Source organism: Centruroides vittatus, unplaced genomic scaffold (assembly GCF_030686945.1).
Source record: "Centruroides vittatus isolate TY-2023 unplaced genomic scaffold, ASM3068694v2 contig_2565, whole genome shotgun sequence".
Taxonomy (NCBI): domain Eukaryota; kingdom Metazoa; phylum Arthropoda; class Arachnida; order Scorpiones; family Buthidae; genus Centruroides; species Centruroides vittatus.
The window spans coordinates 77278-103160 of record NW_027121627.1 but is presented as its reverse complement, the minus strand read 5'-3'; the positions used below and the strand labels follow the sequence as shown (position 1 = coordinate 103160).

Here is a 25883-nt window from a genome sequence, read left to right as displayed (position 1 = left end):
TCAATTTTCTTTTTATCTTAATATATTCTAAATTCTTAAATAATAATAGTAATAATAATAATTATAATAATAATAATAATAACAACAACTATCTAAAGAGATAAAATGCATATTTTTCTCATATTTTTTGACAAAAATTGTACAAAAATGTAGAAATTACAATTAAATCTATTTACATAAATTCCTATATATTAAATAGGTTTTTAAATATATCTTTTAAGCAATTATATATATCACTTTAGCAAGGCAGGCAAACTGTTTATATATATATATATATATATATTTTTTTTTATTTTTATTTTTAAAAAATCAAATAAATAAATATTTGACTAAAACAAATTTTTTTTATTTTTAGTTTTTTATTTTTTTTTTTGAAATTTTTCTTGTTGCAAAATTTGCGGATGGAATTCAAGGAAGGATGAATGAACATCAAAAAGTTGTTTTTTTTTTATTTTGTTGGACTCCTTTAAAATACTTTTGTGATTTTTCCTTTAATTAATTTATTTTTAACAAGACGTTTTAATGAAGGATGGCTATACTACAAAATGGAGGGTGTCTTCTTTTCACGTGCCTATAAAAAGATAATTAATTAATTAATATTTTATTAAGTATCACTCTTTACATTGCAATTTGTGTAATTTAAAAATTTTAATAATATTTTAAATATTCTTTATTATGTTATGAATCATGAAAAATAAACGATGATAAAGGATTATTTATATTTGAAGCAAGAAAGATGAAGGATAATAAATGATGATTTACATGTAAAACAAAAAGATGATGAATGATAAAGGATGATTATATGTGTACCAGAAGGATGAAGGATGATTTAAGGATAAATTTTATATAAAACAGGTAAAATGAAGAATGATGAAGGATTATTTTAGTATAAAGCAAGAAGCATGAAGATGATAAAAGATGATTTATATGTAAAACAAGAAGAATGAAGGATGTTGAAGGATGATTTCTATTCAAAGAAAGAAGAGATAAAAAATATCAATGAATGACTTACCAGAAGGATGTTGATTTGGGAGACTTCCAGCAGTTGAATAATTTTCTTTAACTGTTTGTTCATTCAGTTGTGATATAACTGAAGGAATTTTAGTAGTGGCTACTTGAGAATTGTCTAAATAAAAACAAAAAATAGTAAAAAATTCAATTTGGTTATATATATTAATTTAACTTGGAAAAAAAGCAAAATTAAATTTTAAGAAATAAAAATTATTTATAGTAAAAACATGATTATTTCTAAATTATCTTCTTACTTGAAAATTGAAATTTATTATCTGTTTTTCTGACAAAATTCTGTAATGCAAGAAATTGGCTTCTTAATTTATCTGTGTTATTCAACATCTAAAGTTTAGAAAAAAATATTTCAAAAATTAATAATTTATGTTGAATTAATTATAAATTCATTAAGAGATTAAAAAAAGGAATAAAAAAGATAATTAAAAATTTTTAAAAATTACCTGCAACTTATTTTCTTTCAAAATTGCATCATTTATATTTATTTGCATTAATTGTTCTGGAGTTTGAATATTTTCACCTGAATTGTTGAGCTTAATATTATATGAATATTAAATTATTATTAATATTTTTTTATTATTAGCATAAAACAATAAATGTGCAAATTAAAATATTTGTTACCTGATGTAATATATTTATATATAGAGTTACAAATTGATGCATATTTTTTATAGTTTCTTTCCAACTTCCATTAGTTAAATGTTTGGATGTTATTAGACAATTCTTATCATTCAGAACTTCATTAACCTTAAAATAAAATAATTGTTTAATTATTTATAAAACTACATTTTTATATATTTAATATTTTCATTAGAAATTTTGATCAGAAATATTTTAAATTTAATAAATTATGATTTTTGTACAATATCACAAAAATAATTACAGAGGATGATAAAGGATGATTAACATTGTTTTAACAAATAATCTATTAGCAGGAAGAATGAAGAAGAATGTAGGATGATAATATAATCAACAAATGAAGGGTAATATAGGATGATTAATATCCTTTTAATAAATCATCCATTAATTTATTGTTGTTATTGTTTATTGTTATATAAATCAATTTTCATTATCCTCTATACTTGCTACATATAAAATGCAGCCTTTGGTACTATTTATCCTTTTTGTATAATTCTATATGAAGGAGAAGGATATGCAAGGATTTATTTTTAAAAATAAGAAAAACGAAATAATTATAATAATGTTATAAAAGTATTTATATTTTAAAAATGGCTTCTAAACCTTTTTATTGGAAAAAAATAGAGTAATTAATATAAAAGTTGATTAAACCATATTGAATTTTTAATTTTATACAATTGAAAATTTTAAAATATTTATTATATAAAACTTGAAATTTAAAATAATTTTTAAACTGATTTATTTTAGTTTTTTATTATTGGAAATAGTTTTTTGCATGACTGGGATCCTATTTTCAGCTTCTCTAAGATCATATTAAATTTTCTCCAATATTCAATTTTTGGAAAGATAAAATTGACATAAAAATATTCTTAATCTAAATCTGAAAATATTTACCGTTTGATTTATCAGTTTCTTCAAAAAAACCATTTGAAGTTGATTTGGTTTAGGATCTTCGGCATCATCCCATTTTGACTCTATATTCTCCATGCGGAAGGTCAAGTTTTCGTGTACAAAGTAATAGAGATTTTGAATTTTTGCCTAGAAAAGGAAAATATATTTTTAAACCTCATCTGAAAGAATTTTTAAATTTATAAAGAAATATTCTTACGTGATGTTGGTGTAGATCGTCTACAGCCCATAATACTGATCTATTGATAGCTTCAAACCATAATGGCAGATTATTAAATTCAGTTAATTTCATGGTAAATGTACTATTTAATTTATCTATTGTATTCTTCAGCATCTTCATTTCCTAAAGAAAATTCTGATTTTAAATAATATTTTATGTATAATAAATGTGCTTAAATATTTAACTTTCAACTCATATTTTCAGATGAAAAAAAATAATCAATAATATTTTTCTAGAATTTAATTATTTAATTGATATAATTTTTAATTTTATTAAAAGTAAAGACTAAGTAATTTATTTAATTATTTTATATCTGGTTTAACGTTGTTATAAATATTAATAATTTAAAAACACAGAAAAGGAGAAGATAAATATTATTCATATAAAAAAATAATAATGTTTTTATTATGAAAATATTTTATTTTTATTTTTAAAGTAAATTTTATTGAAATTTTATCAAATCAATAAATAAAAAATATTTTTAATTAAAAATTTATTTAAAAGAATTTATAGAAATATTAAAATTGCATTTTTACGAGTTAAACATTACTTGATTTTTATTATTTTTTATATGTAAGAGGTAAAATTTTAGCTATTAAAATCAAAGTAACTACTAAAAAAATTTAATTGTTATTTTAAAATTTCCCTAAAAATAAATCTTTAATATTTTTAATTAAAAATTAACTAAGTAAATAAAGATGAATTTACTTTCTGTAAATGAGAAACAGTTTCTTGATTCTCATCCTTAACAGTTGCAACCACAGCTAATTGCTGTTTAGCTTTAACTTCATCCAACTTTGCCTAGAAAGAAAAGTAAAAACAGAATAAGTATTTACAGTAAAACCTGTCTAAAACGGAAATCTGTCTAAATGGAAAATAAATTTGTGGATAGAACGATTTGCTAAATAAACTACTATTATAAACTGGAAACCATGAAAACTAAGCTTTTTAGAGAACCAATTGTATAACATAACCTGAGTAAAGTGGAATTTTTCGGCATAATAGTAGTTAAATGTTAAATCTTATAATCAGGGTCATCGAAAGCTTGGTAACTTGATTTGGAGCATGGGGCAAAACGGGCTCCCTTAATACACAGCATTCTTTTAGATTTCTTTTTCTTTTTTCTTTTTTTTTTGTTAAAAATAATATTAATTTTTAGCGATAGGAATCATTACAGGCTCCTAATTTTTTCGGATCCGGAAAAAATCTCTAGCTTCACCTTTCAACGGCACTGTTCATGATTTAGAATTTAATGCTGGATAACTTGCAGCTTCGATCATCGACTTCTCAGTGATTATCTTACAATACAATCTATCATTTTCCCCCCTTTGTCGTTAATGCCGTACTTACATTGTCTGGAGAATAGCCATAACAATATAACACTCTAATTTCTCCATAATTTTCTAGAAAAAGTTAATTAATGCAAATATAAACCTCCGTTAAACGGAAACCTGCCAAAACGGAAAATTCTACACGGTACCGTTACGTTCCATTTTAAATAGGTTTTTACTGTAGTCTACAAAATTAAGTTAAATATCATGAAATAAATTAATTTTATTATTATTATTTTTTAAATTACAGAACGACTCTGTTAAACTTTTTATTTAATAATAAATAAAGTTACCTTGACAATTTCCATTTGGCTGTTTAGAATTTCTGTTGATTTTTTCAAACCGGAATAGTCACTCTTCAAATCCTTTGTAGTTGTTTCTAGAGCGGTGATTTTACTACCAATATTTGCTATACTCTGCAAATATATATATAAATCATTCAAAAACTACTCTTCATCCTTTTTTTCTTTCTCTAGATGCAAACTTATAAATAAATATATATATATATATATATAAAATATTTCAACTTACTTCTGTTAGAGATTCGACATTTTTGGGTAGAGTTTGAATTTCTGGAGCAGCAGCAACGCTTGCTTTTAAATTATTTGCGGTTTCTTTCAAACGATCAATCTATAATGGAATTTTTATACAAAAAATGTTTGTTTAACTGATGCTTAAAAATGTATTAAAAAATCCCCAAAAAATACATTAAGAAGATAAAAATAGGGAGTTTTGGAGATTTGCGGCAAGTAAAATATTAATGAAATTCATCGTAAATGTAAGAAATTTTGATTTGTAAACTGTAAGCAATTGTAATTTGTTTAACGAATAAATTTTGATTAATTTAATCGAAATTTGAATTAATTTTATTTCATCTGATTGCTGAAAGACGTTTCATTCATTAATAATGAAAGAAATTGACCAAATTTTGATTAAAATTTTGAAATTTACACAAAACTTTATCGATTTCTCTGTCATTATTGAAAGTTTTTTCGCTTTTTATCTCAATATATCGCAGAGGACCGCTTATTTTTATAAATTGATATTTATATTTAATTTTATTCCTGTATTATTTTATTTAATTACGGCATTTAAGATATAATTTATGTAAGATCGCAATAAATAAATTTACGTGATAATTATAAAAGATATTTAATCTTAGAGTTATAATTTGAATAATTATCCAGAAATGTTGCTTCGTGTACAGGTAGGCCTATACATTATTTAAATTTAATTATGTGTAACATAAATTTCGTTTTAAAGACGATAGACTCTATTTTTATATTAAATCTAAGAAGATTTATATCTGACGAAACTAAACATTCATTTATAAAAAATGGAGTAATAAAGTCCGTTATGTGATAGATATGGAGGAATTCTTCTCAAACGATCTTTTTATCTTTAATAAATTTAGAAATATTATAAAAAAGAAGTATTTTTTATCCCATTTTATATATCTTCAAAGGATATAACGGCTTACCTCTTGAGTGATGCTAGCTATGTCTGATGTTGCTTTTACAAATTTGTTCTCGAGAAAAGTGATGTCTGTGTGTAAAGATTTCAAATGAGAGTGGATGGAATGGAGAGTTTCTGGTGTTCCTTCGCCTTCAGCTTCGACTAAAAACAGAAAAAAAAGAACAAGAAAAATGATCATCGTTTATTCTTATCAGTATTTAAAGACTAGATATTTGTTAAATATATATAGCTCGAAGCCATACCTTTCTGTAGATTGATGCGAAATCTGTCCATATCTTCTCTTAAACCGAGATGAAGCCATACCAATGTACCTGAAGCTGCCACACAAGCAGTAACTAATAAGAAGAGGCACAAAGGAAAACAAGTAGTGCATAACCTAGATGGAATTCCTCCCCTGAAAGAATAAAAAAAAGGTTTGAAAATGAGGAAACGGGTAGAAAAAAATGACATCTTCTTATCGTAAGTTCCGCCGAATTTCCATTTAGAAAAGAAAACGATTTTTATAATAGAAGATCGTTTGTTAGAATGGTGAATTAAAGAGAGTTGTCAGATTAAGTCGTAATTCGCCATTAACAATATAAAGTGTAGCGAAGCCCATAATAGCTGAAGGCGAGGAACGAATAGGTTCAAACAAATATATAAAAAAGAGCAATCAAAATATATAAGGTAAAGGTTTTTTATGCCAAGAAAAAAATTGAAAATCAATATTCATATTAACGTAGTCCATTTGTAGTTTTTTTCAATAAATATTTTAATAATTTAAGTTCGTTTCACGCATTTAGCGATTAAATCGCTAAGATATTCTATGCTCCAGATTTTTTTTGAATAAAATAATCACTGATTTTTGGTGATTTTTTTAAAACTTAACTAATAGGAATTGAGAAGAAAGAGAAACTATTAAAGAAGAAATCAGCAAATACTATCTAGAAGTTGTTATTTACTACTTTTAGTCAGCATTTTTATTTTTTTAACTGACTGGAAGCAGGAAAATAGTCAATAAAAACTGCTACTAGAAAAAAAACAGTTTAAAAAAACTATTTTTGTAAGTGTTTTAGTAACTAAAAAAATAAAACTATACCGAAAAAACACTTCAAAACATTTTTAAGAGTAAAAAATAGTTTTTTTGAACTAGTTTTTATGTTTAAAATTTAACAGAAAAGTTATTTTTTATAAAATTTTATTGAATAGAAACGACAAATATTGACTAAAACTTGCAAAAACTTCTTAAAATTACTAAAGAAGACTTTAAAATAATTATTTATAAGTTCAAATTAATTAATTTTTGATAAATAAATAATTTAATTTAGAAAAATAACATATTAAATAATTTATAAAACAATTATTTTCCCCAAATCAATTTTAAAATTTACGAGAGTTTTAATCGTATTTACAATCATCTAACACTGAGTTATTTTTGAAAATAGAATATAAATATTTTAAATGATTTTTAAAACAAACGAGAAAACATAAATTGTAGTTAAAATATTTCACAAAATTGGTAAACAAGTAAAAGATGTTCATTCAATTCTGCTTGATGTCTCAAGGATAGGCATTGTAACGATTTTACCTATACAATCCGATGGTACAGGTATGTGGTAATATTGATATATCGATTGATGTTACTCGGAATATTTATAAATTTTTACAACTTGTTTTTTTTTTAAATTTATATCAAATAATCGTTGCTTTTAAATAAAATATGAGATGATACCCCCGACGAGATGGTTATTTCTCGTTGTATCAGCAAAGAATTCTAAAAATGAACGATCGTATGTACGCTGTCAGCATTTTCAATTTGAAGGTGTTTGCTGATATTTTATGGAAAATGAAAACATTTTTTTTTTCCTGAAGTCTAGATTCTGGAATGATATATACGATACTGTATACGTATCTCTTCTGTTATATATCACGCTCTTTAATCATTTTTAATGGAAAACGAATTGATTTAAATGAAAATTTTATTAATCTTCAGAGAGACGATTTCCATTTTTATGTGCATACCTTCTTTTTTTTCTTCCTCCTTATTCCTTTCGCTTTTATTATTCATTAATATTCTACATCTTTAGTTAATTCGGCATGGAAAATAAATTGCTATTCTGTGTTAAAACTAGAAAACGAATATATATTTTGATCTATTTTTCATCCATTCGTTATTGTAAGAAGTTTATGAAACGACTAAGTTAGATGATAAAGATTATGTAAATTGGTTCCAGCTTAATGTTCTAGAAGATAGAAGGATATAATCAGTTTGGACCTATGCCAAACTGCACAGATTACCTACGACATCTGGTTAGTTTTCGGGTGTCACCACCATTCTGTCGACTGCTAAACCACTTGTTTATTACGAGATATCGTATCTCACATTCTTACTTGGTAGAAAATTGCAGCCTTTTGGTTAATGCACAAAATTCTGATATCTTTTAACGAGTTTATAATTAATTACAATAAACTTAACCTATAATTCGAGCAGCATTTCCTTATCTTCTACTTTAATTTGCTTTACTATGTTAATAAAGTATGATGTATGCTGCAACTTAACACTCTTCTAACTTACAAATGAGGCAATGAAACCCGCGCTCTAACATTTTCTGACTGTTAATGCAAATTAATTAGTTACGGAACTACTGCAACCTTAATTGAATTTTAGAAAAAAAATTATGAAAATGTAAAGAATATTAAAATATTTGCTAAAGAGAAAATGGAGTAGAGAATATATACATATATATGAAAATTTATCTAATTTTAAATCTTATTAATTATCTTCTTTTTCCTGTTTAATAAATCAATAAAGCAATGTAAATTTGCTTTAAAGCTATTTTTCTAAATTAATTAATTAATCGTTTTCATTTTAATGAAATATAACTTAAAAAATGGAATTTGTAAGACAAAAAAAAAATATTATTCTTCGGTTGTTATTAAAGTAATATATAAGCAATTTTTTGGATAATTGTAAATAAGTATAATTTATATAGACCAATTCACGATAAATTCTTATAAAATTAAAAACAAACTCTGCATGAAATTTTTAATAAATTAGATTAGATAAATACAATATTTTAAAAGTTTTTTCAAAATAATTTTTTATAGATGCGAAGTAAATCTGTAATTTTGTACAGTCAATTACTATAATTTGTGTCTTTTAATAACTATAAATGATTGTTAGTAATTAACAGTTTTATTTTCTTACTTTACTACAAGGCACACTCTATTTAATGAAAATTTAACAGACTTTTTAATCATTTTAATATATTATATCTCCCATAGAAGCTCTAAAAAATAATTAACTATAGTATTGAAGTATTAAAATATATTTATATTTTTCATTACTATTGATATAAATTGAGAATCTAATTCCCACAACCACGTTAATGAAGGCTTAATTATTTATCATCCAATAAGCAAAAGATAATACCATAAACAAATTATGTTCTCTGAGGATTACAAACATGAAATTATGCTTATCGAGAGTTACTCTTGATTATCACTGACATCAATAATCTAATAACAGAAATAGTTATTAGGAATTACTGGAATGAAACGTATATTTCTCAATATAAGCATGGATAAAATAATTTATATATCTGCCAATAAAACGCTAGCAAACATCAGTTGCTCCTGTAAATCTTTCTTTCCTGCATATTTAATTTATTGACAGTGAAGCCGAAACTTAGGGGAAATGAATTAATTACGCCGAAAATCTAATCTTAATTATTATTTATTTACAATATTCTATTATTTCATTTTATAAACGGCAAAACTTTTATTCAATAAAATCACTGGTTTTCTTATTTAAATAACATTTTTTTTAATATTAATTTTAACTCTTAAAATTGATTATCTGATTGAAGGAAGAGTTTTAATGAAAAAATAAAGTAAATATTTTACTTCTTTATCAAAAGGATGGAAAAGATACTTTTATTAAGTTCACAACTTGAACAAAAAAGAAGAAAAACTCCATAGAGATTTAGAATCACAGCAGAAAGGTATCGATATTTGGTCGAAAAAGGAGAACGGATGTTATTTGTGAGAATCTTTCACACGAAAAAACAACCATAAATTACGTCGGATGTTCTTCTCTAACCAGATCAAAAAAATTTTGAAAATATCTTAATGGTTTTTGAAAGAAAATGGCAATTTTCACGCAGAGACAAACGCCTATCAATAAATATAAAAATTTCCTAACCACACACGAAATATTTCAATATAATTGGGTAAATTAATTATTTATTTTTATTTTTAAACTTAAAAATATATTAAAAAATAATAAAATAGTATATAAAACATTCGGATAAATATTTTCAAATTTATTCAAATATTTTAAAAAGTTTTTTTTATAACGCAAATTTAATTGAATTTAATGAATTTTAAAATTTGTTAAAAATTCTTTTCAATGTGTAATTCTTATATATTTGTTATTTACTCTTTACTTTCGTATTTTTAAAATAGTTTTTTTTCCTTTAAAACATTCCTTTACTTTCTCTTTATTATTTTTCAGTTTCTTTCTTGAATGGAATTCTGTAAATTCAATAAATTTTTAATCTTTTTCAAATGCATAAATATAAATTCCTCATTATAGAGTTCATTCACATTCTTCAAAACAATTTTAACTTAAGAAAATTCTGCTATTTTATAACATAAATTTCTTCAATTTTACAAATGACATTTCTAAAAAAAATTCAATTTGCTTTTTTAAAAACAGTAAAATCTTGTTTAAAATTAGTACAAAATTACAACTAAATAAAAAATTAACATATAAACAAGAATTTAGAAACAGAATAACAACAATTAAATTTAATTCAAAAGACATCTGAAGAACAAAAATATTTATTTAGTTTTTTTTCCTAGAATTTTTAAGATGTTAAACCTTTTAAAAATTCTTTAAAAATTACTTAAATAAGATTAATTAATTCCTATTTAATTACTTTGAAAAAAATACTAAACATAAGGGAAGCGAGAATGTTAAAATTATCATAAACTTTTGTCTGATATGATAAATTTTAATCCATATTAAAATGACTTAAACGTATAATAATTTAATTAAAATTAATTTAAAATTAATTTTTCAAAAGATTTAGAAGATTATAAGAAAATTGAAACTCCTAATTATTAATTAATTTAATTTAACTTAATTTTAATTAATTTTTATGAGTTACATAATATATAAATTTTATCAATTCTTCGATCGAAAACAAGATAAAAATGATGATAATTTATTAAAATGATAAAAGATTTAAATGTAACTGTAACTTGCAAATAAATCAAAAAATGGTACATTAAAAAATCATTTTTGGATAATAAATTAAATAAAAAATAGTTGAAATAAATAATAGTTGTACTGTACTTTCGTACAAAGAAAGATAAATGGCATGAGTTATTGAAAACGAGAGGGAGAAAGAGAGAGAGAAGAGGAGGAAGAACATCTAAAATATCTATAAATATGTATCATTAAATAAATGGTGACTAAGTATAGTATGCGTGAATTTATATAAAACATTAATTAGTTTAAATTAATAAATATACACATTTATATGATGTAAATCAATAAATGATTGAAATGTTAAATGCTTCTTATCATATTAGACTTTCCACTATACGTTTCTGATAGTGAGGTTTTTTTATTTTTATCAGTAATGATACACGTTTATCAGCTTCTGTACACATTTAACTTCTTTTTAAAGTTTTTATGTTCTACACTTCAGAAATTTTATAGAAAAAAAAAGAATCAAAGAAAAATGATTTTAAATTCAGCAATTTGAAAGTCAGAAACTCTTCTTCTATATCTTGATGCTGACATTTTGCCAAAATGGAATTTGAATGTTAGTTATTTTTAACATTGTATAAGCGAACATATTCACCATAAAAAAAATAAATTTCTTTAAAAATCTATTTTTTGTTATTTTTAAATTTAAAAAATAGACATTTTGAAAAGTAGGATAAGATCAAGAAAAAATAGATTAATGAAATTACTGGAATGTGGGGGGAAAAATATTATTTTCAAGAATACGAATTAGTACTTTTAGTTTTAATCAAATAAATTGTTAAGCTTTTTCCATTTAAGCTGTGAAGCATCAAACTCATATATTGTGATAGGAGAGCAATTGAGAAAACTGAAGAGATCTCATTATTTGAATGAGTCTCGAGACAAAGAATCGATTTAAGATTGCCAAATATCTCATACCTATCAGATCGGTCACAGACTCGAAGAATAATTTATGATTTCAAGAGAATATATATATATCTTTAATTGATTGCTCCTTCCAGTTGTCAACAATATTATAAATGAAACCTGTCAAAAGCATTACTTTTCCAAATTAATTAAACTTAAAACAATTTGATTCTTTAATAAATATAATAATATATTCCCTTACGGTTTCTAACTTTCATCTATTATTTAAAAATGAGTTTGAAATTCGATATGGTTAGATATATCGTTTGTTTCTTAGTTTAGAAGTTCTAAAAATGCATTTCTTTTCTCCAAGATTCTCGAATCTCTCGGGTACTGCAAAGAATAGAGAATCGAATGTCCAGAGACAATCCGTGTAATAAAACTGTTTCTGTTTCTTCTAAAATGGAAATGTCAAGTTCTTTCATTGATATAAACAAGTGAAAAACATCCTTACTGAAGTAAAGGAGTCGTTAAATTAATCATCCGTCCTTAATTTAGATAGTATTACGATGAAGGTGTTAAGGTTATCACTTAAATTTGGATTTCATTAATTGAATTTAGATTTTAGAGTAAAGAAATTTAGGTTTATTACTTACTTTTTAGGTCTCTTTCTTGGCTGGAGTATAGAGAAATCTTCCATATCAGAAGAATCAGTTTCGTGTCGTAGTAATTCGTGTCCAATGGCTGTAGTTAGTTTATTTCTCTTTCCCAATTTACCATTGTTGACCAAAGCGTCGAGTTCTTTACGTTTTTTCATCCTCTTGCATGATTTAATTTGACCATTCAAGCGATTTTGCGGATCCAGTTTCGATGTCTGTATCAGATACTACACCGAACAAAACCCTCTCGAATTATTTAACTTCCATGGAATATTATGGAATTATCGCCATCGATTCATCGACATCTTACTTAAAAAATCTTACATGTGACTGTCATCTATTAGATTTCCACAGTAAAACAACTTAAAAGTGAAAAAATGCTTGGACAACACATCAACAACATACACCCTGACTCAGCTGCAGACCTTGGTTGCCTGTCACGTGTACAAAACCATCCAATAGCAACGTGGATGGTACCAATATCTGCAGTATCGAGGTAGGTTGAATCGCTAGAAGAGATTATTAAATTTTAAAAATTCATAATATTATATTGAAATTACGCTTCCCATTAGATAATATAATTTAATTATATATCTACAAATTTTAATAATTAATGAAATTCAATACCATATAACAAGATATACGTTTACAGCGTCAAAGAAGCATACTATAAAAAGAATGTCTTGTTTATATTGGTGAGTTTATGGATTAAATTGAAGAAAAATAACACGTTTAAGTAAATTCTTGTTGTTTTTTTTTTGCATTAGAGACAGGAAACAACATTGTCCTGTTTGTCGAAGGATTCAGGAACCATTGAACTAGTACAATGATCGGACACGAACTTGTGATTGATCGATTCGAACTTTCAACATAGCAGATCCAAACTTCAACAAAATAAATATATAGAAAAAGGAAAAGAATCCAAATAAATACACTATAAATCTGAATAAATCCATTAATTAAAAGCATTATTTATTTATTTTTTAATATATGAATACATTTCCTTATCACAGATCCAAATTTCGACAAAAATCCAAATAAATATACAGAAAAAATAAACTAAAATACCTAAAAAAATCATTAAAATATTCTGATAAATTTTTTCGAGTATTTAATGAATTTCATTGTGGTAGATCCTAATTTTATAACAAAATAAACTTAAAAAGAATAATCCATAATATATATTTAAGAAAATTTACCAAATACATGAATAAATATATTAATTCGAAATATTCTGAACAATTTTTTCGATATATTCAATGCACTTTTTTCCGACAGATACAAACTTTTATCAAAGCAGATACAGACTTTGACAAAATAAATATGTAAAAAGAAAAGAAAATAATACGTACAAATATAAGAAAAGATGGCAAAAATGTGGATCAATTCATTAATTTTCTTTCAACGTGTATTCAATATACTTCCACGTTTACGATCTACTTAAATTATTTACTAAGAAAATCTTCAACTTGGGACTTTCAGAATAACATAAGAATTCCCATTTTATCTTTACTAAGAATACAAATAAAGAGAAAATAGAACCCTAAACACATTTATTCTTATTCAAATATGGTTCTAGTTAATTAATTGAGAAAATGAAATCTGTCCAAACGTTAATTTACCTTACTGTTAGTAGGAATGTCAGCATGAAAAGCAAGTGGTTTGTATCCCACACTTTCATTACTAACTTGATTGCGTTACTACTTGACTATTCACAATTCATTTAATTATTTTCTATTAAAATAAAATAGTTTCCATCTTTCGAAACATCAGTGTTATAACATCTGTAAAATTCCAACATTAAAAATAAGATTTTTCTATTTAATTCTCGAAATATAAAAATTAATTTAAAAGAACTTTTTTAATTAATTCAAACATGCAAATTTGATAAATAAATTAATTGCGTGCGCTTTTTCTTAATTGAAAATTGTTTATTTTTAAGTTATTTTAGAGTTATTCTTAGTCTTTTAATGACGTTTATAGGAGTTAAAATGTGAAGTTTATGTCATTAAAATCACGATAAATCGATAAATAATCGCTATTTTAAGTATAAATGCTTGTAGTAATGTAGGAAAGGATCCATCTATCATAATATAATTAATGAATAATTAGTTAAATCGAAACTTAACTAATTATTCATTAATTGTATCATATACACTAAATTAATAACATGTATGAAAGGATTCTTTAGAGAGTTGCTTCACTTTATGTTTGATTAATTTATTTTAATTTAATTCCTATATTTATATAAATAAAAATGTTTACATCTTAGTTTTTCAAAAATTTATCATTTTTTATTTTATTTTTATAAATATTTTATTTTTAAAGAGCGTAAATTGTATATATATTTTTAAACATATTTTCACTAATGTTACACGAATTTCTTCAAACATTTTTGATATTTTTAACGACTTTTAAATTATATTTTCGCTTTAAATCGATAGTAAAAGATATAAAAATATACTTTAAAGGTTAAATTATTATTTTATTATTGATAATTTATCAAAAAAAAGTCATTATTTCCACCTTTATCATTTCTCCAATTCCATTACCAAAGCGAGTATTATTATTACTTTCTTCCTTTTTTATATATATATCAAGTTATACAACTGGAACCATCAAGGCTTATGTACCTTACATTTATCCTTTACCAAATTTTCCATTTATAGAAGTGTCTATTCATAATGGAATTTTCGTGTAAAGCTCAAGTTTACCATTAAACAATTTATTATTATTTTATCCCCCTTACCCTTTCTACTTTAAAAATAAAAATAAAAAAATAAAAATAAATCTATAATATAAATAAATCGAAAATATAAGAGCTTAACTATAAAAGTTTTATTTAAAAAAATCATTAATTTCCTCCTTGATTTTTAGTATAAACCAAACAATAAGTACACATTTCTAGATGTAGATGTAGGTTTCTATAGTTGATATACGTTCTTAGCTTTCTAGGTATGGGAAAAATTGGTATTTATAGCTTAATGTATGAGTGATATGTTTAATGAAGAACAATTATTTTATGTTGTGGGGTTGGCGCAACGATCGTTGACGACCGGTCACCTAGGTGACACCACTTTCATCGACATACACCAATATTGGATAGTAACGAGTCACTGAGTTACTAGTCATCGTATGAAACGTAAGTACTTACCTTACTTTACATTAAATTATTCTTCTTACATAAGTAATTAATTAAGGCTATTTTCCCTATATTTTTCTTTAAAAATGTAGATTTTTTGAAGTAATATAATATGTTTAGTAGAAGTTATTCGCTAAATTATTGTTATACGTTGCGCTTAATGTTATTAGTTAGTTATGCACTTACCTTAACTTTACCTTATATTGTTCTTCTGTAAATAATTAATTATAGTATTATTTTGTTTATTTTCCTTAAAAATATGTTTAGGAGTTTAAAAAAACATATTTGGTAAACTTATTCATTAAAAAATTGTCATATTTTAAGCTTAAATGTTATTAGTTAGCGTGCGTAATCTAAGTACTTGCCTTATTTTATCGTTACATTGATAATTAATTATTGCATTTTTTGTATATATTGCTTAAAAAATAAGATTTTTGGAACTGAAATAATGCAATTAGTAGAAATTTCTTCAATGAATTATTGCTTAATATTAAGCTTAATATATCTAAGTACTGTATTTAGCTTGCATGTATTAAATTATTCTTACATAGATAATTAATTATCACATTTTTGTGTGTTTTACTAAAAAAAATACATTTTTAGAATTAAAAATATTTGGTATGAAGCATCATTCATTAAATAATCGTCATATTTTAAGCTTAAACTTTATTAATTAGTGCAGGTAAAGTACTTATTTACTTTACCTCAAAATATTTTATATAAAAATTACTTATAGTAATTAAATATGCATATTTAAACCTAAAATATAATATTAATTTAGTAGAAAGTTGTTAAAATCATTTATTTTTTAGCTCTGAAAATGTCATTTTATTAGCAAGAATGTTATAATTAATTGCTTATATAAGATGGTGTAAGGTATATAATTTAAGGTAAAATAAGGTAGATATTAAAGTTAGGCAAAGGTTAAGTTTCTTCACTCAAACTTGATGTTTGTTTACTATTGAATTCTATCTAAATGTTAAAAATATAAATATTTTTCAATTATTGATTAAAAGTCTGTAGCCATGTCTACATCATTGAGTTTTCCATTGTTTGGTTACTTTTATTATATTTTTCTATATAAATGAAAGTAAAACTTTTATTAAATGTAAGGAAAAACTAAATTGTAAGTAATCAATTCAGGTTACATTATCTTTAAATATACTTGATGTTTGTATTTATCTAAAAAACTGATATTGCCTCTAGTAACATAAACAATACAAGTTCTTTCAGATAAAAATTCTATATATTTTAAGTATAAAAATAACTTTTTATAACTTTTTATGCTTAAAGAAATATTTTCCAAGCATAAAAAATATGTTTTTACATTTATAAAATAACTAATTAATTAATTTTTACTTTTGTTTTCTTCACAAACAAAAATATGAAATTTAAATAATTGATAAGTAAATCTGATTCATTTAATTATTTAAGAAAAAAAAATGAAAAAGTTAACTTAATTATTTTTTATTTAACATTTGTTTTAAATGAAAGAAAATTATTTAAAAAATAAACTAAAATTAAACTAAATATTTCTTTTCTTTCTTAAAAAATTTAAATCAATGTTTATATTCTAAAATGTAAAATGCTTAAAAAACTTTTAAAAATATATCATCATTATATTTAAATATCTAAGAATAAATAGGTTGATAGCATAAGCATTCTCCTTTCTTTATATTTCAAAAGTATTTTTTGATTTAAAAAATAAAAATGTTGATATTTTAAAGCTTTTTTCTTAATTATTATAAATATATAATTTACTATAAAAATGAATTATACCAATAATAGGAATATATATAGAATAGCTCAAAAGTTAGTTAATCTATATATATACTGTATATATTTTTAAGCTTATTTTAAGAATAGAATAAATAATTTTATGGCCTAAAAATTACTTAAAAATTAATCTAATCTAAACATTAAAAAGTGTTTTAATTTTAAAAAATATGAACATCAATCTTTTATGTAAAATACTAGCATTCTCTTTATTTGGAAAATTTATTAAATAAAGCTTTTAAAACAATAATTTGTTCATAAATATCTCTCCTAAGAATGTCTCTCTTAATATTAAGAATGGCTTTTAAACATTCTTAAAGTTAATCATAAAAATATATCTTGATTAACTGATTTTTGGATCCCTCTGCAAACAAAATTTCTTAATAAATTAATCTAAAATTAAAAAAAAGAGTATTTAAATTTAAAAAATATGAACATAAATCATTTTAATAATGTATTAACATCACCTTTTATTGGAAAATTTATTAAATAAGCTTCCAAAATGATCCTGTTACTCATAAATTTCTATACTCTTCTAAAAAAAAAGTAAATGACATTTTTAGGAAATTTTACTTTAATATTCATGTTTTTAGTAGAAAATTATATTTTAAATTATGATTATTATTCTTTTTTATTATTATTTTTTAAAAATTATTCCTGGAAAATGAAAGGTTAATGCCCAAGTTTAATATTCGATTTATGGTCTATAGCTTGATATTTACTACTCCACCCTTCATATTTAGGAAGTACAGTATATCTAAGTAGATTGACATTTTCTATACTTAACTACTGTGTATAAATTGCTTCTATATTTATATGTATAATAACTATATTCTAATTTCTAAGATGATAAAATAGTTATAAATTATAATAATCCTATTATACATTATAATTTATTATAAAAATGTTATAGTCATTATTGTATATTTATGAAATTTTAAAATTAAAATTTATTTTACTTCCTACTTTTAATTAAATAATTTAATTATTTATAATTTTAGTAATATAAAATAAACAAAATTCATAAAGTTCTACAAGTTTAATTTATATTTAAATTTCCTAATTTATATGTAGTTATTTTGTATTTAAAGTAATACTTTTAAAACAAATTTAACCGAATTCTTAAATCTTTAATCCTAATTTTTAATATCTCTAATTTAGCATTAAGTTGTTTAAAATTCAACTGACTTTTTTGGGTTTTGTTCTTATAAAATTCAATTTAAGTTTGAATTTTTAAAGAATTTGATATAAATTATTACTATTTAACTGCTTATTTTTAAATTTTAAATACGTATTCTTCTAAAATGTAAACTATTTTCTTAAAAATGTACAGAAAACAGTTTAATGTAAGAGTTTTTATACTGAAAAGACAACATCTCCATTCATTTACTACATCTTATCTCCTTAGGAGATTCGGTGTACATACAAATATTTATTTTATAAAATGATTATTGTTTTGATATCTCGATTCTTCTCAAGAGAAATCAATTATGTAAAGGTAAAGCTTTAAAATATAATTATTGTATTGTATTAAAAACATCTCTAATTGTTTCTTTTGATGAAAGATGAAGTATTTACTCCGTACAATGGTAAAATAATTATTGAAAGTCATTAAATAATATAATAATTGGAATGGCTTAGAAAATAAGTAATTTGATTAAAGACAAAAAATAAATAAAGTAAAATAACAGTTTTCTTTATATTTTTTAAAATGGAATTTTTATGATTTTAATATTTGTTATTTATAGAATCAGTTGCAACATCCACATTTGCTTCCTTATTAATCCTTTTAAAGTTTTTTTTTTATCTTCTTGCTTTGGTTTCCTTTTAAATATTTGATTTATTATTACGTTTACACTTAAATTTTTACGTATAACTAGTAGCGATTTTACGCATATACGAGGACTTTAATAGTGCAAAACACGAGGAAACTTAAGCTTTTTCCTTAGGCTTTGCATTAGTTAGATACGTACATATCTACGACCCAAATATACACTGGTCGATATTCCTTCAGAATCTAGTATTAGCTTGATTCTAGACGTTGTTACAATATCAAATATTGTACAATATGAATTTTACACTATAAAATTCTCCTCACAAACTTTCTCAGGAACTTTTACATTTTAATACTTCCACTAGTTATTTCTACAATGGTTTACTTCTGCTATAACTATAACTATTGTATCAAATTACATAGTTAAAGTATATTTTTAAGATTCAGTTTCATTCACTAAAAATTTACTTCTAATAATAATCCTACATACTTTTCATACCAGCGAGAATGTCCAGTTAATTAACATTTTTAGATAAAGATCGTGAAATAATTTTAATTAAATTAAACAAAAGAAGATTAAAAGTTATATTCCTTTCTTTATTTTAATGAAATTAATGTTGTTTATAAATATATTTAAAATTTAATTTAAACATTAAATACTAAATGAATGTTTATATTAATTAATTAATTAAAAATGCACATTAATTACTTTAATTTATAAGAAATTTTCTAAGTAAATTGAACAAATCTGAAGGTATGACAGACAAAAAAAAAAAAAAAAAAATCTCAATCTCTCGAGGGTTTCAAACTACTTTTGATCGATTAGAGTAGTCTAGGATGAAGACAGGTGTCGTTGTCACTTGATTTTAATAGATAGACCTTAGGTATCGACGAGTTTTAATCCAAGAATTTCTCTTCTAATTTCATAATTTAAAAACACACACACATATATATAATATTTTGTAAATTGTTCCGAAATACAATTATACATTAAATGTAAGGCGAAGGAAATAAATAGATTTGTCAACGTTATGATCGATTTTATGATCTTGTCTTACGTAAAGCTGTCATACAAAGTAAGTAAACGGAATTGCATTCTCGATTCCTAGCTTTGCAGTCATGTTGCTCGCTTGATTGATTGCTTTCTCATGCTAGTTGACTAGAATTATACATCTATGTTACTATAGCAACTACGGCTAAGAGAATACAAAACACGCCTCTAAGCAATATCCTGAAACATAATATCCCTCAAAACTTGAATGTGCAATTGTTTTTCCGAATTATATATTATATAATTCAAAATATAAGGCTTATTTATAATTAAATATATAAATTTTATTTAATCTCTATACTCCTATTCTTGAAGTTTTTCAAAATCTACAAGAATGCGAAATCCCTTAAATCCCTGTTTTATATTTGAGTAATTTTAGAAATAAAGTACAGTAAAACCTGTGTAAACCGGGTTTAGGCAAGGTATTCTACTGTATATTCAATTTAAAAAAAATTTTTATGAATAAATCTGTTATATTTTATAATTTTAATGCTTAAATAAACTCCTGAAATATGTTTCCCAGCTTTATAAATTGAGAAATCAATTATGGTGCTCTTTCTTCTGAATCATTTGATGCTCTCGAATCCTGAAAGCATCATTTGTTCAATCATCGTTCGGACTCCTGTAGTGATAAGTAGGCTTCTATAGGAAATGACGAGACTTTCTCAGACAAAATGGAGCTTAACTAATATATATATATATTAGTTAAGCTCTATTTTTTCGTACAAAAAACATAAGATAAAACAAATTTAATTTGGAATAAAGGAAAAAGAAAACTTTACAATAAAAAATTAACTAAAATTCTGTTTTTTATAATCACATCGAAAGCTTTTTCCTGTTTTATATAATAGAATTTTTTTGTTTTTCAATAAAAATTTTAACTTTCTGTCTTATGAAAATGATTTTTTATTCATGTTCCATTACGTAGTAATGGCATCTAAAGTCGTAAAACACAATGTTTTTAGAGGATGTGTATCAAAATAATTCGATCATTTTTACAATAATTTAGATATTTTTTGTGTGTTTATATAAAAAATTCACTATTTGCTTATTTTTTTTCTTTTTTTATTACCAATCATTTCAATTAAGATCAGAATTTGTATTATTTTCTGCATTCGTTTGTAAGCTTCTTGTTTTTTATTTTAACAATTCAATTCTAGAGAAAAATAGAAAATTATTACATCGATTTTTGAAGTTTTTCGAAGGAAGAATGTATAAAAAATCTAATTATTTATATATAAATATATAAATAATGCACATTTATGTTGCAACTTCCATTTACACGCAACACTTTAAAGAATAATTTTGAGAAATATGATCTTTATAAATGTATTTAAAATTCATTTCTAGGAAAAAAAAAACTAGTTTTATTTTAAAATCTTCTTTTTTATGATTTTTTTTTCTATTGAATTTCTAGTAGAATTCAAATAAACTCCAAACTGGAAAATGGAGATGAAAAATAAGTTATAGTTAAAAATTATTTTAAATTTATAAAATTAATTTTTAAAATTTAAATAAAAATTTTTTAAATTCCGTTAAACTTTAATGTATTTTTTTAATTTTAGAATTTTTAAACCGGTATTTTAATTATGAAATATGCGCTACATTCACAAAATGCCAAGTATGAGATGCCCGTAAAGAGATAGAGATTCTTTTTTTCCTCAATTTATAAAAATAAAAACGGATAAATTGTTATATTAAAATGAAAATATGTAATTTTTTATATCTTCTATTAATTATAATTATAATTTAATATAATTTATAATTAAAATTTCAATTATAAATTATAAAAAATCCTCTTTCACTCGCATTTAGATTGAGCCGAGAAGGGTTTAAATTATTAATTTAAATGCATATCCTTAAATAAATTCATCTGATTTATAAAAATAATCTTCTGCATGACCTTCATTTATGTAATTAATCATTTAACAATGTAAAAATCCTTTTATTTTAATTGTTATATGGTTAATTTCTGTATAATTTGCATTATAAATTTTATCTGTTAGTGCGAAAGGTATTTTTTTTCGATTAAAACATCAATAAATTTATTATTAAATTGCGAATATTCAATAATAGATACAAAATTTTAAAAATAAAAATAGATATTTATAATTAAAACTAAAAAAATAAGGTAAATATGCCTATTTATAATTAAAAATTGTAGAAATAAAGTAGGTATTCGTAGGTTAAAATTACCGTACATAAGTGAGATAGGCATTTTTGATAGAAAATGTTGTAGTAAGACAGGCATTAATAGTTTTAAAAAAGTACAATTGTAAAATAAGCAGCAATCGTTAAATCTACGAAAATAAATAGGCATTTGTAATTAAAATACAAAAATTAGGCATTTATTGTCAGAAATATAAAAATAAAAAAAGCATACATAGTTGAAAAATGTGTAAGCAAGATAATCATTTGCTGTTAAAAAATACAAAAATAAATTAGACATTCCTGGTTAAAAAAGTACAAAATAAAGGATCAAAAGTAAAGAAATAGACATTTATGGATAAATATAATAATTAGATATTCGAATTAAAAAAAAACTGTAGGATTAATATGACAATCAGAAAGGAAAACTAATCCTTTTTTATATTATGTTGGTAGACTTAATACAGAGAATGCATTGATAAAAAAAATACAGATTTTTTTGTTTTTTTGTAACCGAAAAACTTTTTATCTTCAATTCAATTATTTATCTTGGTTGATCGTGTCAATTTTTTATGGTAAGTATGGAAGTCGAAATTCGATAATTCATTTATTCATTAACTTACTTCTGTTTTTGATGAACAGAAACGATCAATACTCAATCGAGGGACTCGATTTTATTAAATTTTTAAAAATCATCTTCAATCTACTGATTTATTTGTACACTAATAAGAATAACAAAGAGTTAAATAGGTACTGAAAGATTAAGATGGGATTCGAGTCAGTTACAAATATGAAGCCTCGAATCTCTCAAAAGTCATGAATAACGAAAGCGTATGATTAAAATAATTAAGATAAAATACGATTAAAATCAATAAAATAGATTTTTCACCACTTTTCTTGTATCATGGATTTATTTTGCATGGATCAAATTTTGAAAGTACTTTGAAAGTACCGGATCCGATCAAATGATTCTATTGATTCTTTTTTAATCTATTTAATATACAGGATTAGACAAAAAGTAAGTTAATTAGTTTACTAATTTTTTAATATAATATTGACCGACTTTTGTGCCACCCTCTATATAAATAATTTTAACATTAAAATTCCTGAAAACTTTTTAGAACAAAATTCAAATTTTTTATATTTTGTAATATATTTTTTACTAAAATACAGTAGAGTATACGAACAATTTATTAATTTAATATATATTTTTATTTTTTACATTAGTTTTTTGTTTTACAGTTTTTAGCAATTTCAGTTATAATTGCCCGAAAGTATTGTCAAAAATCTATTTAGTTCCTTATAATCATCCTATTTAAATGAAATAATTTAAAGAGAAGAAAATTAATTTTAAAAAAGTACAAGTTCTTAAACTAATCTGTAAAACTCTAGTAGAATTTCTTCTTGAATTTACTGTAAATGATTTTTTTAGATAGCAACTGAAGAACTGAGATCTTCGTGAGTTGAGTTAATGCCATAAAGGATTAGAATTTGCCAAATAAACATTATTAAAATGGAATTTTTACATTGTTGATACATTTATTTATTTGTTATTAATAATAATAATAATAATTTTAATAAATCGAAGGTGAAGTTTTATAAAATTAATTTTTTTAATAGAGTAAAATATTCATTGATTTTTCTTTCCTTGTTTTGGATATAAATTCTTGTTATATTTATAACAACGATCGATTTGTATATAAATATAAATCGTAATATTATAAAAAAAAGTCTAAAAAATTACATCAAAAATCCATTTGAACAAACTCATAAGTGGAAATTTTCATATTACAAAGGAGTCTACTTAAGATTTTTTCAATTGATTTTTAGTGAAGTATTCAAAGAAAATTGTTTTATTGATTCAAAAAATGTTGTAAAAGACTAAAAAAATATATATATTTTTTTGAATTATTACTTTTGAAATCTTTTAAAATAAAATGTTTTTTTCATGTAAAAATATGCGAAATCGTTTACGGAAACGAAGGATTTGAAGAAAATTCAACAAAAAAGAAATAAATAAAAGATGAACAAAGTTATCTTTAAACAAAAATTTTTGCAATAATTCAATTAAACTTGTAAAATGCTCATGAATATGTTGAAATACATTTGATTTATTCTTTAAAAATTCTAATTTTATAATAGATTTTTTTAAAATGAAATTTTAACTTTTCTTTATCAATCTTCCTGCTGCAGCTTCTTAAAATCCCATTCGTGTCTTGAAGAGATATTGAACTATGAAACCGTAAAGTGCTCGGGAATTTATTGTTAATATAATAACCAATCTTTTAATTTCATAGTTGTAAAATGCTCATAAATATATTTTTATATATGTTTAATCTTTTTAATGAATTTCAACTTTTCTTTGTCATTTTTCTTGTTTCAGCTTCTTAAGATCCCATTGATTCTGTCTTGAAGAGATCAGTATCAATTACATTCTATATGACAAACATTTTTGGATGGGTTCATTTCTGTAACCGGACATATCCGAATGTGAAGGATGAAATACTCTAACGATGAAATTTCACGCCGTACATGGAGGGAATGTTATAGTAGAAGATGGTGGTACCAGAGCTTTGAGACCAGTTTCTTTTTGCGATGCTATCACTTTTAGTTACAAGCCAATTTCTGTCAACACCAGAATATCAATTTTACTTGGAGCTAACGAAGAATGGACGGGTGCTCTAAGATTAGGTGTCACTCTACACGATCCAAATACTATAGTTAGTTTACCTCGATACGCTTGTCCGGATTTGACATCTAAACCTGGATATTGGGCTAGGCCTTTACCCGAAAATTGGGCAACTAACGGAACTAGGTAATATAAAAATTAAAAATTTAATGTAATTATATATGAAATAATAATACGAACCTTACATAAAAACGTCTTCCTGACTAATTTACGACTTTGTTCCCCAATCTGTGGTTCGCGAACCTCAATGAGTATTGAATTGCATTCTAATGATAAAAAAAGGTTGGGAAACGCTGACCTATATAACACAATTTATTAAATTTCTATAAACGTTCTAGGATATTAATTTATTTATATCTTCCATATTAAAGCAAAATGGTTTGTTAGATCAATAAATTAATTACGTAAAAGGAAATAAACAGAAAAAGAGGAGAAAAATATTAAATTTATTGACTTAATATTAACAAATATATTTATTTTAATATAAATTTAAGATAAAAAAAATGTATTTTAGTAGATAAAAAAATCTAAAACTTGTATATAAAAAATATATTTTTAAATTTAAGAATAAATTTATACAAAAATGTTTAAAATTGGTATAAAATGAAATATTTAAAACGTATTTTTCCATGAATCTATTCTTAAATTTATAAATATATTTATTGAGAATTTTGAAGGAATTTTATACATTTTTAATTTAAAAAAAGATAGATTTAAAATTATCAATAATACAGAAACATAAAATAATGTTTTTAATTTAAAAATTATTAATATTTTAAAATAATTTTAACAATTTTTAAACATATCTTTAAAATAAATATAAACTTGCAAAGAGTAATAAAAATAATAAATCAAACTTTTTTAAATGTAAAAAAATTATTTTTTTATATTATTGATAATTTTAAATCCATTTTATAAATAAAATATTTATGAATTT

At 23.0% G+C, this 25883-nt stretch overlaps 2 protein-coding genes across 3 annotated transcripts in view; one reads left to right on the top strand and one right to left on the bottom strand.

Annotated features, from left to right (window-relative positions):
• Positions 1-264: 264 nt before the first annotated feature.
• Positions 265-12795, bottom strand: LOC136971465 (EF-hand calcium-binding domain-containing protein 14). The gene is made up of 13 exons (XM_067265920.1): positions 12364-12795; positions 5844-5995; positions 5606-5742; positions 4657-4755; positions 4419-4541; positions 3503-3595; positions 2774-2917; positions 2560-2703; positions 1648-1773; positions 1470-1559; positions 1266-1353; positions 1013-1126; positions 265-571 (listed from the first exon to the last, which is right to left on the bottom strand). Exons 1-13 carry the CDS (start codon positions 12522-12524, stop codon positions 564-566), a joined length of 1479 nt encoding a protein of 492 aa, XP_067122021.1. The 5' UTR covers positions 12525-12795; the 3' UTR covers positions 265-563.
• A 2668-nt stretch (positions 12796-15463) lies between these two features.
• LOC136971462 (uncharacterized) overlaps positions 15464-25883 on the top strand; it is a 70449-nt gene continuing 60029 nt past the window's right edge. Inside the window, exons 1-2 of one of the 2 annotated variants that reach the window (XM_067265916.1) lie at positions 15464-15508; positions 24641-25072. In XM_067265916.1, coding sequence (XP_067122017.1) covers positions 24771-25072 — 302 coding nt within the window. In that variant the 5' untranslated portion in view covers positions 15464-15508; positions 24641-24770. Of the gene's footprint in view, positions 15509-22772; positions 22833-24640; positions 25073-25883 lie in introns of those variants that run through there. The other variant, XM_067265917.1, reaches the window with a different exon arrangement.

What these genes read in the sequence shown, in the direction of transcription:
- LOC136971465 (XM_067265920.1), bottom strand. Translation starts at nt 12,524, where the DNA reads ATGAAAAAACGTAAAGAACTCGACGCTTTGGTCAACAATGGTAAATTG. An exon ending in TAGCTAGCATCACTCAAGAG is followed by an intron (nt 4,756 to 5,605) that starts GTAAGCCGTTAT and finishes ATTCCATTATAG; the next exon opens with ATTGATCGTTTGAAAGAAAC. An exon ending in GCCAAATGGAAATTGTCAAG is followed by an intron (nt 3,596 to 4,418) that starts GTAACTTTATTT and finishes TTTTCTTTCTAG; the next exon opens with GCAAAGTTGGATGAAGTTAA.